This window comes from Protomyctophum parallelum (assembly GCF_964188405.1).
Source record: "Protomyctophum parallelum genome assembly, chromosome: 23".
Classification (NCBI taxonomy): domain Eukaryota; kingdom Metazoa; phylum Chordata; class Actinopteri; order Myctophiformes; family Myctophidae; genus Protomyctophum; species Protomyctophum parallelum.
Window position 1 is genome coordinate 15,191,945 of NC_139715.1, and position 15,000 is coordinate 15,206,944.

At 43.1% G+C, this 15,000-nt stretch overlaps 2 protein-coding genes across 2 annotated transcripts in view; both read right to left on the bottom strand.

Moving 5' to 3' along the window:
• Window positions 1-3,499, bottom strand: part of gckr (glucokinase (hexokinase 4) regulator) — a gene marked incomplete at both ends in the record, with an annotated part of 26,075 nt that extends 22,576 nt beyond the window's left edge. Inside the window, 5 exons of the mRNA XM_083758912.1 lie at window positions 11-84; window positions 698-766; window positions 895-963; window positions 1,268-1,417; window positions 3,428-3,499. Coding sequence (XP_083615038.1) covers window positions 11-84; window positions 698-766; window positions 895-963; window positions 1,268-1,417; window positions 3,428-3,499 — 434 coding nt within the window. The remainder of the gene's footprint in view (window positions 1-10; window positions 85-697; window positions 767-894; window positions 964-1,267; window positions 1,418-3,427) is intronic.
• Window positions 3,500-11,299: 7,800 nt separating this feature from the next.
• Window positions 11,300-15,000, bottom strand: part of LOC310854342 (gap junction alpha-3 protein-like) — an 8,959-nt gene continuing 5,258 nt past the window's right edge. Inside the window, exons 4-6 of the mRNA XM_083758941.1 lie at window positions 14,487-14,744; window positions 12,528-12,847; window positions 11,300-12,136 (exon numbers count right to left, since the gene is read on the bottom strand). Coding sequence (XP_083615067.1) covers window positions 11,344-12,136; window positions 12,528-12,847; window positions 14,487-14,744 — 1,371 coding nt within the window. The 3' untranslated portion in view covers window positions 11,300-11,343. The remainder of the gene's footprint in view (window positions 12,137-12,527; window positions 12,848-14,486; window positions 14,745-15,000) is intronic.

A 15,000-nucleotide genomic window follows, 5' to 3' on the forward strand; every position in this document is an offset into this window, starting at 1 on the left:
TTTAACACACCTGTCTCCTCCAGCAATAAGGTACGAGTAGACAGGAGTCTGGTTCTTTTCTCTCAGTAATCTGTTGAAGGTCGTCTGAGAATGAAACGGACATTTTAGACGTTTATAATTAGCCTTTTTGCATAACATCCAGCAGCAGTATTTTCAAAGCCTTGCCCGGCCGGGACCCAAATTTAAGCCATTAAAATGGCTTAAATTCAGTCCTGTCCTAATTCTGGAATGTATAGTGTCCATGACATCAGAGACAACAGGCTCACTGCTACTATCTAAAATATCTAAAACCACATATTACACACATAAAGATCTCCAGGAAAGTGTTCTAAAGCTTCTAAACGTCATTAACATATATTTTCTTGCAAAAAGGGTGAAGTGTCCCTTTAACCCATTTAGATCTGAGGACGAATCTACAAAATGCCTTCTAAATCCTGACTGTTTTCTGAAAGACCTACGTTTCTATGTCAGTCGTTCTCAAAACATGTATGTAATTGGCCGCTGACCCCCATCTGAAAATATATTATGTTGTTCCAGGGACCCACCCAGAAGCAAAGATTTGAGTTAAAAATGTTCGCTCTGAAAGTTGCGCCACATTTTCACGATCTGCTATTTTTCAATAGCTAACGTATAAGATAATGCTTAAAACACCAAAAAGGGGTTCCCGCCCAGAAATAATAACGATTAAAACATTTACCGCAATGAGGAAAGCTATGCGCCCAGAGGTTCCGCAACCGCTTAACACAATCCTGCTTTCCTCTGGCTCCTGTTGAGGAAGCAGCAGATGAGATGGTTATTAGCATGACTGAGACAGACAGTGTGTCGTGTGAGGAACAATAAGGGAGATATATATATTATAATATATTAATATATATAGTAAAATACACGTCGTACCTTAAGAATAAGCTCGACTTGCGCCGTTACCTCCATCATGGTTTTCACCACACGCTGGCTGAAAAGCCTCTGCAGAGCACACACACGCACGCACACAGAGACACACACACAGTGTAAAGGCCCTGCATGCACACATACGTGTCTCTCTACACCTCTGTCTTGCTTGGCAATACATTTGGGCAAGTGAGTTTGTAGGTGCATAATATGTGCTTAGCAGCCATGTTAGGCTGTCAAGGCTGTGGTTCTAAAAGTGGACCCCCAGGGGTCCTTCCTTGTGGCGGTTCGGTTCCAAACGTCCTCTGATTCTGTAGACATAGAATGACTAAATCGTATAGCATTCCTTCGTCTCAGACACTGACCTCTTTGACCTTACCTCATACATGTTTCCTGCCCCCTCCTGGAACATCTGGGCGTCACAGGCCTGTAACAGCCTCACTATTTGATTGGCCGATGCCCGGTCGATGTCACGGGTCAAGGGGTTGGACTTCTCTGAGACAGGGAGGTGGGGCTCATAGTCTGGATGCTGACAAACACGTTGAACAATGAAATACATTTCACTCAGGACAGCTCATGAATGGATGAAATGTATATCTATTAAATATAAAATGAGCAATATATTTAGTATGGTTTGGCGATGAATTGGATCTGCTTTTTAGGTACTCTGATCAAGCGCGTCAGTCCCAACCATATAGGGACTCCGAATCCCCCGTACCTAAACAGCAGATCCAAAACGACAGGTGGTGGTGGCTGGGGTGGAGGAGGGTGAGCAACAAAAGTTTAAGCAGACAGCAGTGCTGCCCGCAGAATCAGCGTGCAGCAGCAAGCAAGCAAGCAGGATGAGCAGTGCAAACTCCCAGTTTAAATAGCCGGTATGAAGATGGAATGGATGTGTGATTGGATGAGTGAATCATGTGAATAAGAACATGATGCAGTCATGGTGAGGCAGCCCAATGAACGGCCGCCGGCAACTGAGTTTCCTGACTGAACTTTCTCTGCGCATGCATGTCTGTGATAGGCGCGACGCTCATGACTGTGTTGTGGAGTGTCTCTATAGACCAGGGACGTGCAGAGAGTGTTACAGGGGCAGGGGCTGAAATCCCGTAAGAGGGCACTTTTGGACAAAAATCGCGAAAATAGCTGATCTACAAGCTCACAATGTGTCGCGCTGTGACGCGTTGTGAGCTTGTAGATCAGCTATTTTTAGCTAGTGGAGATGCGGTATACGACATAGATTTCTAAACGAATTTGTTCAATGCAAAATGCTGTGTTCAAGTTCAGGAGACATCGGGGGGAAAAAGCAATTCTCCTGAACGCTGCCTTCCGGCATGGCATGGCATTTCTTTCACCATAGTAAATGATGCGTTCGTGGTCTGGAAAGGGCAGTTGTTTTACAGACGGGTAGAAGGGCAGGGGCTGAAGCCCCCCTTAATGTCTATGTGTGCACGTCCCTGCTATAGACCGCGAGCCCTCCATCGTCGCTTCCAGTTATCCCGGTTCTCCATATACATCTGGTCAGTTTGTTGGTATACTTTGCACTCCTGCGTCGTTCCTGAGTACATCCACATATGTTAGTGTGGGACGTCCTCGTGATCGATGCCCGTGTGTTCGTTCCCACAGCACTAGTTTGCTGGCAGGCAGTTCTTCATGTCTTTGGCAGCTTGTCCTGCTAGTCTCATTCTCCTGGAAATTGCACAGGTGAAAGGAGTTGGCCTCATTAGGCCTAATTAGGCCCACTGGCAGAGCCTGGCCCAGGTGAAAAGAGTTGGCCTCATTAGGCCCACTGGCAGAGCCTGACCAGAGCCTTTTGTGGTGGTTCTGGAGAACCGTGGGTTCGACCGACTCGATACCTGGCACTGCACTCCCTGTGGGGGTGTGGAATGCGTGTGTCGAATGTGAAGTCGGTGGGTCAAACGGTTCTCGAGTTACGTGCATTAATTTACAACCGTACACACATGTACGCACGCACACAGAGAAGTGGCGCATTTATAGTAGGATGGCAGGGTGGCAACTAGTCGCAATTTCCCATTGACAGCCCATACATCCAAAAAGAAAGGTCCTATCTGATTGTATTAAACGTCGAACTCACCAACATTGCAGCAGCTGTACGGAAAGCTTGAATTATCACCTATCCTCTTTCTATCTGCAAAGTGTTTGTTTCATAAAAATCCACTGCAGTCATGTTATGACTTATGAGCTATACTTTCTGTCAAGAAATTCCTTGCAGTATTATTGTGATTTTTGTCTTAAAATAAAAAACATTTGATAACAAAAAAAAAGAAAAAGAAATTCCTTGCAGGTGATAATTTTTTTCAAGTGTTGACTTGGAGTTTGGAATCTGTCACTTTAACATGGACTGGTCTGGATGCAATTAAGGATGTTACAGAACTTCAAAGAACTCCTGCTTTCTGATTTGTTTGTAACACACACACACACACACACACACACACACACACACACACACACACACACACCACGTGTGAGCCCTGTGCGGTATGGGTTCTATTATTAAACAGACCTTAATTGGTCTTCTTACCTCCCATTCGCGCATAGTGGAGAGATTGAAGGAAACCTCTGGTCCATATGAGCCACTTGACTCTCCCGACATAGAGTTGTTCCACAACAGCAGATAGACCTTTGCCCTGAATGTTGAATTTCCCCTCAACACTATCGACAGTATATGGTAATGACTGCAGACTGTATCCACAGTGACAAAGTTCACTCTGCACAGTTGAGACAGGAGAGTGAAAGGCAGTATAGATTTCTCAGCACTGTAAATTCTCCATTCGTGGTCAGTTTAAATGTTTCTAAATATCAGTATGGCGAATCTATACATCGATACCCAAGGTTTTATCATTCCAAGTAATGGCCCGTACGGAAAGGACTTGGCCTATATGAAACTTATATGTTCATATATGTGCATTATATATGAAACATTCAGCCACATTCAGATCCATATATGTGCATATGTAGATAAATATGACATTATGCATTGCATATAGATTATAGAGCATAGCTCTCATATTGTCATATTCATGTTCATAATATTGCATAGCTTATAGATCACAATGCATCATATTTAGTTCCTATACTCCACATCCAGATTCATAGATTAATGTTGACATAATACACCATAGGGTATACAGCTCCTATATTAAAATGTCAAATCCGCTACATTTGCATATTGCATTATATAATGTCAATTAATAATTATGGTTTATTTCCAGGTACTGTAACGATATATTAGATTATCAGTCCTATAGAATGATGAATTCCTGTTCTGTTCTTTGGCTATATATAGAAGTGTCTTATTTGTACGTCTCTAAATGTTTTGATGAATTGAATAAGGTGGACCCTCTTGTAAACAAGTGTAATGCTTTATGGTGTCGTCCACTCACAGTTAACAGTCTTTGTATTGAGTTGTGCTTGTAATGTACTGTAATTCTGCAAACTGTTAATACTTATTTCAATCAATCAATCAATCAATCAATCTGACAGCTATAGAATGACTTTGAGAGAGTTGTACTCTATATTTAAGTTATTATTATTATACAGGGTAAAGATGAGACACTCAAATATTTCTATCCACACGGTATTGTAGATTTAAGTTCTTCCACTGAACTGTTTTATATTATTACCCCATTTGGTTTTTATTTGTTCTTATTTGTTGTGGGCACCATCTAGTGGCCTCAGTTTAAAACTACACCACCTGTTCTCTGATTTATCTGCTGTTGACCTTTTCCTGTCCAAATACATAAAACAGCTTCAACAAACTTATCTGACCACATGGCTACTGTATGTTTGACCATAGAAAGGCCATCTAATCTCTATAGTCTCTAATCTATTGTAGTAGTTGACCTCTGATACAGTTTTATTCACTGTTTTTAAAATAATTTGCGGTGCAGAGAAAACAAATACAGCTGACTATTTGGGGAAACACTTGAGATATGTATCCTATACCGTACATTTTGTTGAGAATTCATATAATTATTTAGTAGAAAATATGTTATGAGATACCGTGGCAAAGCATGCTAAGAATCACTGGTGCAACAGCTACATTTACACCAGTGTAAATAAATAAATGAAAATAACTGATTTTTATTAATTTCACGCACACGTATATGTTGACTGTTTACATTATTGTAGGCCTACAGTACACTATATATATGACCCAAATTAACATGTTTGCAATTGCACTGTATAATCAAAATACACATTTAGGTCATTCCAAACTGGAACTGTTGAAAGGTTCAGAAGCGCAAGTAGTTTTCAGTTTTGAGTGCAAAGAACTCAAAATTTGTGTAGATCAGTGGTTTACAACCAGTGGAATCCGGGGACCGTCCACCAGTGGTCCTTGAGGTGGTTCCAGGTGGTCCCTAGGAAAATGATGGAGTTGGTAACCAAATGGACCCTTATAAATCTTTAACTCTTGAGAGCGTAAAATGAAACCAAATGGATGTACGGTTCTATTTGGTTTCACTTTACGCTTAAATTATTGTTAAACATCTGCATTACTTCATTTACAATAAGTCTACACAATTATAGAATTTATAATTGTTAATTTGATCAATGTTTGCCAACAGCACGGAATTGCTGACAACAAAATATTCTTTAGATTTGCGTCTAAATGTGGCAAAAAATTTCCTGCTATTCCTGCTATTGACATTTTGCACCTTTGTCCACAGAAACCATATACTGTTCAAATTATGGATATTCATTTTTAGATCCCTGAAAGAAAGATTATTTGTGGTTGCTTTGACAGTTTGTCAAAATTGTGACCTCAAATTGCCTATACTGTAGTGTAGTCACATAAGCACATATGGACAAGCACGTATGTGATGTGCAACTACACACACACATACACACACACACACACACACACACACACACACACACACACACACACACACACACACACACACACACACACACACACACACACACACATGCACAAATCTATTGGCAAGCCAGACAGAGAGAGAGAGAGAGGAGGAGGGGGGTAGTTATAGAGAGAGGCACGTATATGTGTGCATACAAGGCCTTTTCACTGTGTGTGTGTGTGTGTGTGTGTGTGTGTGTGTGTGTGTGTGTGTGTGTGTGTGTGTGTGTGTGTGTGTGTGTGTGTGTGGTGAGAGAGAGAGAGAGAGAGAGAGAGAGAGAGTGTGTGATGATTGTTCAGACTCAATCCCCAGGACTTTCAGCAGGCATAAAGGAAATGCTGGCCTCAGCATAGCTTCATGGATGAGGCAGGCAGGCACACGCACGCACACACGCGCACACACACACACACACACACACACACACACGCACACACACACACACACACACACACACACACACACACACACACACACACACACACACACACACACACACACACACACACACACACACACACACAGTGGGAGACAGTGACCACCGGGCAGCCGTTGCATATAATGTCAACAAATGCCCCTGAGATCAACAAGTGAAACAAATGAAGGTATACAGCTGGAAGTACAATGAGATAAATTGAGGATTGAAATGAAGGATCCAGAAGTAGTCCTTGTCTTGAGCACAGGATTGAGTGTCAGAAGGAGATCGAGCAAAGCAGCAACTTTTAAGTTAAAATGTTTTTCATTGCATATAAAATGTATAAAATGTTCAAAGAAAAGATAAGAGGATACAGGGGATGAAGCCTGGTGCTTATATGGGACAGGACACCCAGCTATACCCCAAAAACTACAATATCCATTTAAGAAAACTATAGGCCTGTATCCTAGTCCTTGAGCACAGGAAATCACAATTCCAAACATGTTTGTGTGTTTGGAATTGTATTGCAACTTTTGCCAAGAAAATGTAACATTTGAACCGAATAATAATGCAATTAATTATGGTACAAAAAAAGTTTATTCAGTAACAGCTTTGTAAACATCTGAGGTAAATGTACGTTTACATCAACATGTTCTCGACAGACAGTCCAGACGTAAGGCACTTCTCTCTCCACTCAGACAGAGATTTGACAACGGGGGGGGGGGGGGGGGGGGGGGGGGTGAGGCTGGGCTCCAGTCGGACCACACTGGAATCTCTCTCCCTGTTTCTGTGGATCAGCAGAATCTCAGAGTGCTGTCCGTGAAGATTCCATCAGTCTGATACACACTGTCCATTTTACTTTGGGGGGGGTGGGCTGGTATATAGAGGATCAATGCAGCAAGACACATCCATGGGGGCAAAACTTTAAAAGCAGCCAAACATATCCCTCTATAGCCATGTTTTAGGACAGAAAAACCAACAAACAAGCAATATATCCTTTCTTAAAGTCTAATTTTGAAGTCTCTGTAAGTTATTTAATAAATATAATTTCTTCTCACAAAAAAAAATATAATAGGGGATATCCCTCCTCCTGGGATACCCCTAAGTATTCCTACTTTCTACTATCTTCTTAGACCAGCAGTCTAATGTCTAACTGTGCAAATCTTCACCTATAATACTGTAGAGTATAGGAGACAGCTTGAAACAATAAGGTTATGAGAAACATTTAGTCTCGGCAGATTTAGCCTTAACTGAACCCTAGCTGTTTCAACATTTTAGAGACAAAGTTCAACATAATGTCTTTAGTTTATAGTCTGTTCTGGCGAACTCGTTTGGCATGGAGCCATATATGTCTGAAAGACTCGCAAAGTTGAGCTTGCTTCCTTTGAACTAACTTTGTTGCCAATTGACGCTTTTCTGTATACGTTTTCTCCGGGCTAGATTTGTTTATGTTGCCAGGCAACTGTATAGCCATGTAAAGATTCTTTCAGAAGGTGCTGGAGTCTCTGAGATCTCTTTCACTTTATTTGGGAATATCAATGATTAGGCCTTCACAAATCAGAGGAGGACACAGCACATATATCTTTTTTTCCTTAAAGTTAAGATGTATGCAGAAGAACTGTCTTGCGTGTCACAAAGCAAAGCTACATCAGAAGCATGTAAACATTTGACAGCAAACAGCATATTTGTGGTTCGTCACACCTTCCTATAAAGACCCGTTCTACCAAAGGTGAAATAGAACTTCAATTGCCAAAAGTGTAGAGCCCTTCATTTCTCCTTGCTTCTCAAAGCAAGCTTCTCAGTGCAGTTGCATTCAGGGGAAGTTGGAACTTAGTACTAATTCTCGAGTTTCAGTTTGAAATCGTGTCCCTTGTGCAGTCGTCAAACTCGAGAGTTCAGAGTGAGAAAGTCTAAAATGTTTTGCATTGTATATCCCTTTCTTAGGGTCCATTGAGTTCACATTAACAATTAAGACACATGGTGGCATTTGTAGTATCACTTTTAAACATTGTTTTGAGTGTATAAAGTGCTTTTAATCGTATGCACCATTGCAGTGATATGAAAGCTATACCACTACACTGACTGAGGTGCAAACCAGCTACTGTACCTGAAAATTGGGTTTCAGCTTATGCTACAATTAGTAGCTACTACTATGCAATAACACACAGCTTTGGGGTCTATTTGGCACTAGCTTTAAGCTAACATTCCTAGTCTACATTTAGATTTTTTTAAATTAAAATTCTTGAAAGTAAAGCTCTGAGTTCTGGCGCAATAAGTTAAAAAAAATAAACATAAAAGAGAAAGAAAAAGGAAAAATAAATAAAAAGGAGTTCCAAATTGCCATGAATGCAGGGAGAGAATTATCTGGTAAATGATCCAATTGGTCTTTCCTCTCATTGTTTGGTTGTAGTGTCGGGGGGGGGGGGGGGGGGGGGGGGGGGCATCACATTGCTGTAGCCTATAGGTCAGTGTCCCCCACTACTAACTAGCTAGCTGGATTGTGATAATGACACATTGAACCAGATGACCGGACAAAACTATTTGAATATGGTTTCAAATATTTGAACACATGAGGTCATTCTGATTTACACTTCTGTGGAATGAATCCTTGTCCAAAGGGAACATTCGGAATCAGAATGATAATTATTTGGGTGCATTGCACTGAAGCAGTATACAGTATTGCAAATTATTAACAACTATTTACTGAAAATATTAATCATTGTAAATCATCGAGTGGTCCTCGTGTTTTTCAAGTATTTAAAATATATTCTGCTAAATCTGTTTTCAACTCAACAGTGAAAACAAGAGTGAGACAAAACCCAAAACATGACTTTTCCTAAGCCTCTCTCCGTCACTCATTTGTATCGTATTGTTTTTAGTTTCGGTTTTTAGTTTTTTACCGAATGGTAAATGAGACATTAAAAGAATATAATTTGATAACTAAAATTAGGAAGCGATTGGAAAGAAACACAACTGCACCTTGAAGGAGTGGTTTTCTGATTTGTCTAGCTTTTCTTTTCTTCAATAAACTGGCAGGAATTAAAATAAAATAAAAAGGAAAAAAAAAAAGAACAGGGAAAAACTAATAACAGTTCTACATGTGATGTGTGTTGAAATGCAGGATGTAACAGAGAAATGTCAATGCCTTTTAAACTCCTATTGCTATGTATCAATAACCTCCTACATTGCTACGTTCTACAACTACCCTAAAAAAAAAGAACTATGAAGTGAATGCCCTCCCATCCCATAAAGATATAGGTATAGGGCGGGCTCTAGAATTAAATCTCATAAATTTCTTTACAATGAAGACACATTTCGTAACACACTGCAAACACAAGCATCGGAATCGGCGTGTACTGACTAGTGCGTTCTGGCAAAGCTACAAAGTCTTGCAAACCTATTTGTTCAAATTATATCTATAATAGGTCTATAGCCTTTTATGTAGCTTTTTTTTTTAAAGCTTTGTTTTGGGTTCTGAATTAGACTTTAGTTGTCAGTGTTAAGGTTTACTGTAAACTCATATCTTTATCTAAGTTTGTAGCTTGGCCAGAAAGTAACAACTAGGTTTAATGCTAATTCGGTAACTCTGCATAATATGAATGTATATCCTATGAATGATATATATTTTTTAAATTATATATTTACATATATATATATAATTTACCCTGATGTAACTGCAGAATTGTTTTTGTAAACATTTACACAAGACTAAGGTATCTATGTCACGAGCACACGCTACTCACACACAACCTCTAAAGCCTAAAGGCTACACCTCAGGGTGGGACTGCTTCCATCGCTTTCCTTAACTGATCACTACAGCTGTTCTCTCGTCCCATCTCCTTTTTCCAACCTTTTCTCCACTGTTGCATCTGCAGATCCCTCTCTTCATTGAGCTAGCAGGCCATTGGAGCATGCCACAGACGGACGGACGGACGGACAGACAGACAGACAGACAAACGAACAGACAGGGAGAAAAAAAAAGAAAACAAAAAGCCACACGCAACACCCTTCTAACAAGAGGAGACACAGACCTTGCCGTTTTAGCTAAGAATCCGTCATCACAAAAAAAGAAAAGAAAAGAAAGAAAGTTAGAAAGAAAGAAAAAGTGCAAACCTCTCCTCTGATGTCTCCTGGTCGAAAAAGGGAAGGGAAAAAAAGAAAAAAAATACTATGCAGAACAATATTGCTGCCTCCAAGCTCCCAAACTCATAAATCAGTCCAAGAGCTGAGCTCCCTCTCCTCATCATACTCCTCATTATCATCCCTTACTTCCGTGGTATCTCTGCTGCCTAATTGTGTGTGTGTGTGTGTGTGTGTGTGTGTGTGTGTGTGTGTGTGTGTGTGTGTGTGTGTGTGTGTGTGTGTGTGTGTGTGCATGTTTGTGTATGTGTGTGTGTGTGTGTGTGTGTGTGTGTGTGTGTGTGTGTGGGGGGGGGGGGGTTATATAGTGTACATGTGCATGTGCCCTCAAACATTAGCAAGCCAGAGCCCTCACTTGTGCCCTGCTTAATCCTATAACCAAGAGGACGCTGAACTCTATACAGAACTGCATGGCGGCACCCGCTCCTCTCCAGAGTTGTGGAAAGAGATATATTATATTAAAGCCGCTGTTATAGCTCCCTAATCCTGCTCCATGACCATTGGGTGAGAGGGCTGGAGATTCTGTCACAGTAAAGTTCACCTTGAGTACCGTATAGTACAAACAGCGATGGCGCAGCACTGCCACTTGGCTAATGCAACCTGACGGGCCAATCTTTGTCTCCCTCCTCTTTCCCCTACAGTTCTGAAACAGAAAAGAAAAGAAAAGAAAGGAAAAGAAAAGAAAAGAAAAGAAAAGAAAAGAAAAGAAAAGAAAAGAAAAGAAAAGAAAAGAAAAGAAAAGAAAAGAAAAAAAAAGAAAAGAAAAGAAAAGAAAAGAACGATTCTAATACTAAAGTAAAAGATGCAATGGTCTGGAAGCCTGCACATCGACCTGTGCTGCGAAAATCCTGAGATCGGTGATTTTACCTTCAAGGATTCAGCAGTGTGCCCTGGCCTGCACAGGACTTTGGCCTATCAAATGTAAGGGCAAAATGTATGTGTGCATGAGATGAGTGAAAGAGAAAAGAGATGTTTGGATGTCGTGCATGCGGGTGTCGTCGTGTGTTTCGTCTTCCGTAGCTACACGGCCAGGTCGTCGGGTCGAGCTCGGACACTGCTGCTCTTACTGGCACGACTCATCCTCCGAGCATCTGTTACCGTGGCGACGGGAGGCTCGTGCATCTCCGCCCGGGTAACCACGGTGGCGTCTTCTTCTTCTTCCTCCTGCGCGAGGGCGCGAGAGGACTCCGCCTCCTGGGGCAGCGGCGGTGTTTTCCCCTGGTCGGGAGGAGACGAGGAGGAGAAGGGCGGAGGAGTGTTGCTCGGCGGGTAGTAGGGGGAGGGGCTTTTCTCCTCCAGAGCCATGTTGCTCCAGTTCTGCTCCATGGCGCCCAGATGCCCGCGGCTCCCGGCGCTCAGCCCCTCGCAGCTGCTGCCGTAAAAAGACGCGGGCGGGCCCTGGAACAGAAAGTCGTCGGGGTTGAAGCCCGCCGCGTCCACCTTCAGCCCCACCGGCGCCACCGCCACCATGCTGGGGCTCAGTGTGAGGGCGCACGCCGAGCCGCTCTCGGCGAGCCCGGTGTAGTCGGCGAGCCCCGCTCCCTCCGCGCCGCCCCCCGCCGCCGCCATACTCACTCTGGCGTAGGCCGGCAGACAGGCGAGGCAGGCCGGGGAGATCCGCTCGGGGATGGTCTCCGAGTCGCCGGCCTCGTCGGAGGCCAGCCGCAGCCACTCGTGGTCACGCCTGAACTCGTTGGTCACGCCCTGCTTGACCTTCTTCCAGCCCAGGTGGTAGATCTCCAGGAGGTTGAGGAGGAGCGAGACGCACGCCACCACCAGCATGAAGATGATGAAGATGGTTTTCTCCGTGGGCCTAGCGGGATATACACACGCAGACCATGATGAACACATGCATGACATCCGTCCAATGAATGAATGCACATGGAATGGATCATTCGTTTTGGAAGTGTTTGGAAGGAAGAAAAGAAAGAAAGAGGGCTCTATTTTCATCCATGCTAAACCCCTTATCCCTAAACTACTTTTTTTGAATAGTTTAAATAGCCTATCTACAAGCTCACAACGTTTCAATGTAGATCGGCTGGTTGAACTATTCAAAAAATATTTTCAAAATAGTAAAAAAAAGAAAAGAAAAAAAAGGCAAAGTAGAAAAGACAGAAAAGGGAAGAAAGAATGCAAAGGAAGTAAAAGAATGCAAAGGAAGGAATAAGGAAGGAAGGAGTGCAGCTCCATGTCATTGTTCTGACCTGGAAATGAAGCAGTCCACCGTATTCGGGCAGGGCCAGCGGCCACATTTATACAGCGGCTTCAGGTGGAAGCCGTACAGGAAGTACTGCCCCAGGATGAAGCCCACCTCGAACAGCGTCTTGAAGATGATGTTGAAGACGTAGGTGCGCAGCAGCGCCCCGCGGATGCGGATTTTGCCGTGCTCGTCCCGGATGGGCGGCTTCTGCTTCTTGCCCCCGGGTCCCGGTCCTCCCCCTCCCCCTCCTCCTCCCACGCCGTTGCGGTACAGCGGGTCGAGGTCGTCCCGGTGCTGGCCTGCCGCCTTGCGGATCTCCTCCTCCTTTTGATGAGGATGTTTTGGGCGGAGAAATGAAGACAAAGGTTTCAGAACAAAGGGAGTCTATACCTGAAACGGCTGGTCCGGCGGTTGCGACACACAAGCAAGGACAACAAGATGCAGAAGGAGGAGAGGACACTGGAGCAGCGCAGACATTTCAAGCCTTTTTTATTGCTTAGGTGCTAGTACAAAAAATACCTTACGGTCTTCATCAGTCATGAAATGTTGACATTTTTTTGTACTAGCACCTAATAAAAAAGGCTTGAAATGTCTGCGCTGCTCCAGTGTCCTCTCCTCCTTCTGAAGACAAGAGTTGGTCATCTTTAGTTTATTCAGTGACAGCCGTAGCAGAGATGCCAAGACCCCGGAAGGTGTCCCAGACTGAGACCACCAGCTTCTCTCTCTCTCTCTCTCTCTCTCTCTGTGATGTACACTCTGCCTCCTCTCCGTCTCGAGAGCTCGAGACTTTAGATACAGTTGTCAGACATGTTTACAGAAATATTCATGTCCTTAACAATACAATAATTACATGTAGCTCTCTCTATCATTTTGGCCTTTAAGCTGATTGGCTAATACACATACTCAAATTTGTTTAGTACTACTAATCATCATGACAGATGAGACAACATTGCTTAATGGTCAGCGTGTGTCAGCTACACTTTGTCATACTTCTGTCATATGATCAAATAGTCAGTGGGATGATAGGCATTCTTGTTCTTAACCCATTTTGGGGCGGGAACCCCTTTTGGTGTTTTAAAGCATTATGTGATGCTTTAGCTTTTATTTTTGAAAAATCGTGAAAATGTGCCTCAAATCTTTGAATATATATTATTACAGAGTGAACATTTGAACTCAAATCTTTGCTTCTGGGGAGGTCCCTGGAATGCTCCGATAATCCGCCATACCGGCCGTTATTCACTCTGATCGGTAATCAGCATTCACCCTGTCTGTGATCGGCAATTTACCCTATCTGGAGAAACTGATCTTTTACACCATTTAAGTGGTATAAATGTCAATCAGATATATGGTATAACATCATTTTGCATTGTTGTGACAGGCTTAAACATTCTCCCCTTCCTCCCCATACACAGGAACAGTTTTGACGTGGGTTTTGGAAATATTAAAATTTGCAACATTTCACAAGATCAGTATCGGTATCGGACCTATATCGGTATCAGTATCGGCCGATCATGAGACAAACAATCGCTGATCGGTATCAGTCCCAAAAAACCTGATCGGAGCATCCCTAAAACAAAGCAATACTGCCTCATCAAAGTTGTTGTGACTTTATATATTGTCAATTACATGTATGAGATGGGTAGAGGTGGTGGAGTTAGCTGTTTTAGCAGACAGTTTGAGGGTCCAATGGAGTTAAGAGGTTTTGTCCGAGGCACTTTTTTACTGCTTTTCAATGGTTCAATATTGTTTGAACCAACACAGAGACGTAAAGGGTGTTCAATCACACTGATTTATGCCAAAAATATCCTCATGCCCCCCGAGAGCAACGATATGTACCAATTGTCCTGACCGGTTGGGTCGCAACTCGCAAGACCAAATCTCACTGTGAACTGACAATAAATCATATCGTACTATATCACATCAATTGTAGGAATAATTTATTTGACATCACCTTTTCCCTCACCTTCTCCCGCCGCTTCTCCTCCATGCGCACGATGTGCAGCACGTGGCCCAGGTAGATGAGCGTGGGCGTGGACACGAAGATGATCTGCAGCACCCAGAAGCGGATGTGCGAGATGGGGAAGGCCTCGTCATAGCACACGTTCTCGCATCCGGGCTGCTGCGTGTTGCACGTGAAGTCCGACTGCTCATCGCCCCACACCTCCTCGGCCGCCGCGCCCAGCACCAGGATGCGGAAGATGAAGAGGACCGTCAGCCAAACCTGGACGGTGGGATGAAGAGCGAGAGAGAGAGAGAGAGAGAGAGAGAGGGTGGAGAGAGCAAAAGGGATGGATGGACGGAGATGAAGAGAGAGAGAGAGAGTGTGTGGAGAGGTTAGAGAGGTTAGTTTGGGATCTTGTGCATCAGCTCGGTTCATTTAAAGCAGTGGTTTTCAACATCAATGTCCATTATTTATTCTGCATTTTGAGCCACGGCCACGGACCACCATTGGATGAGGCCTCTCAGACTCAAAACTA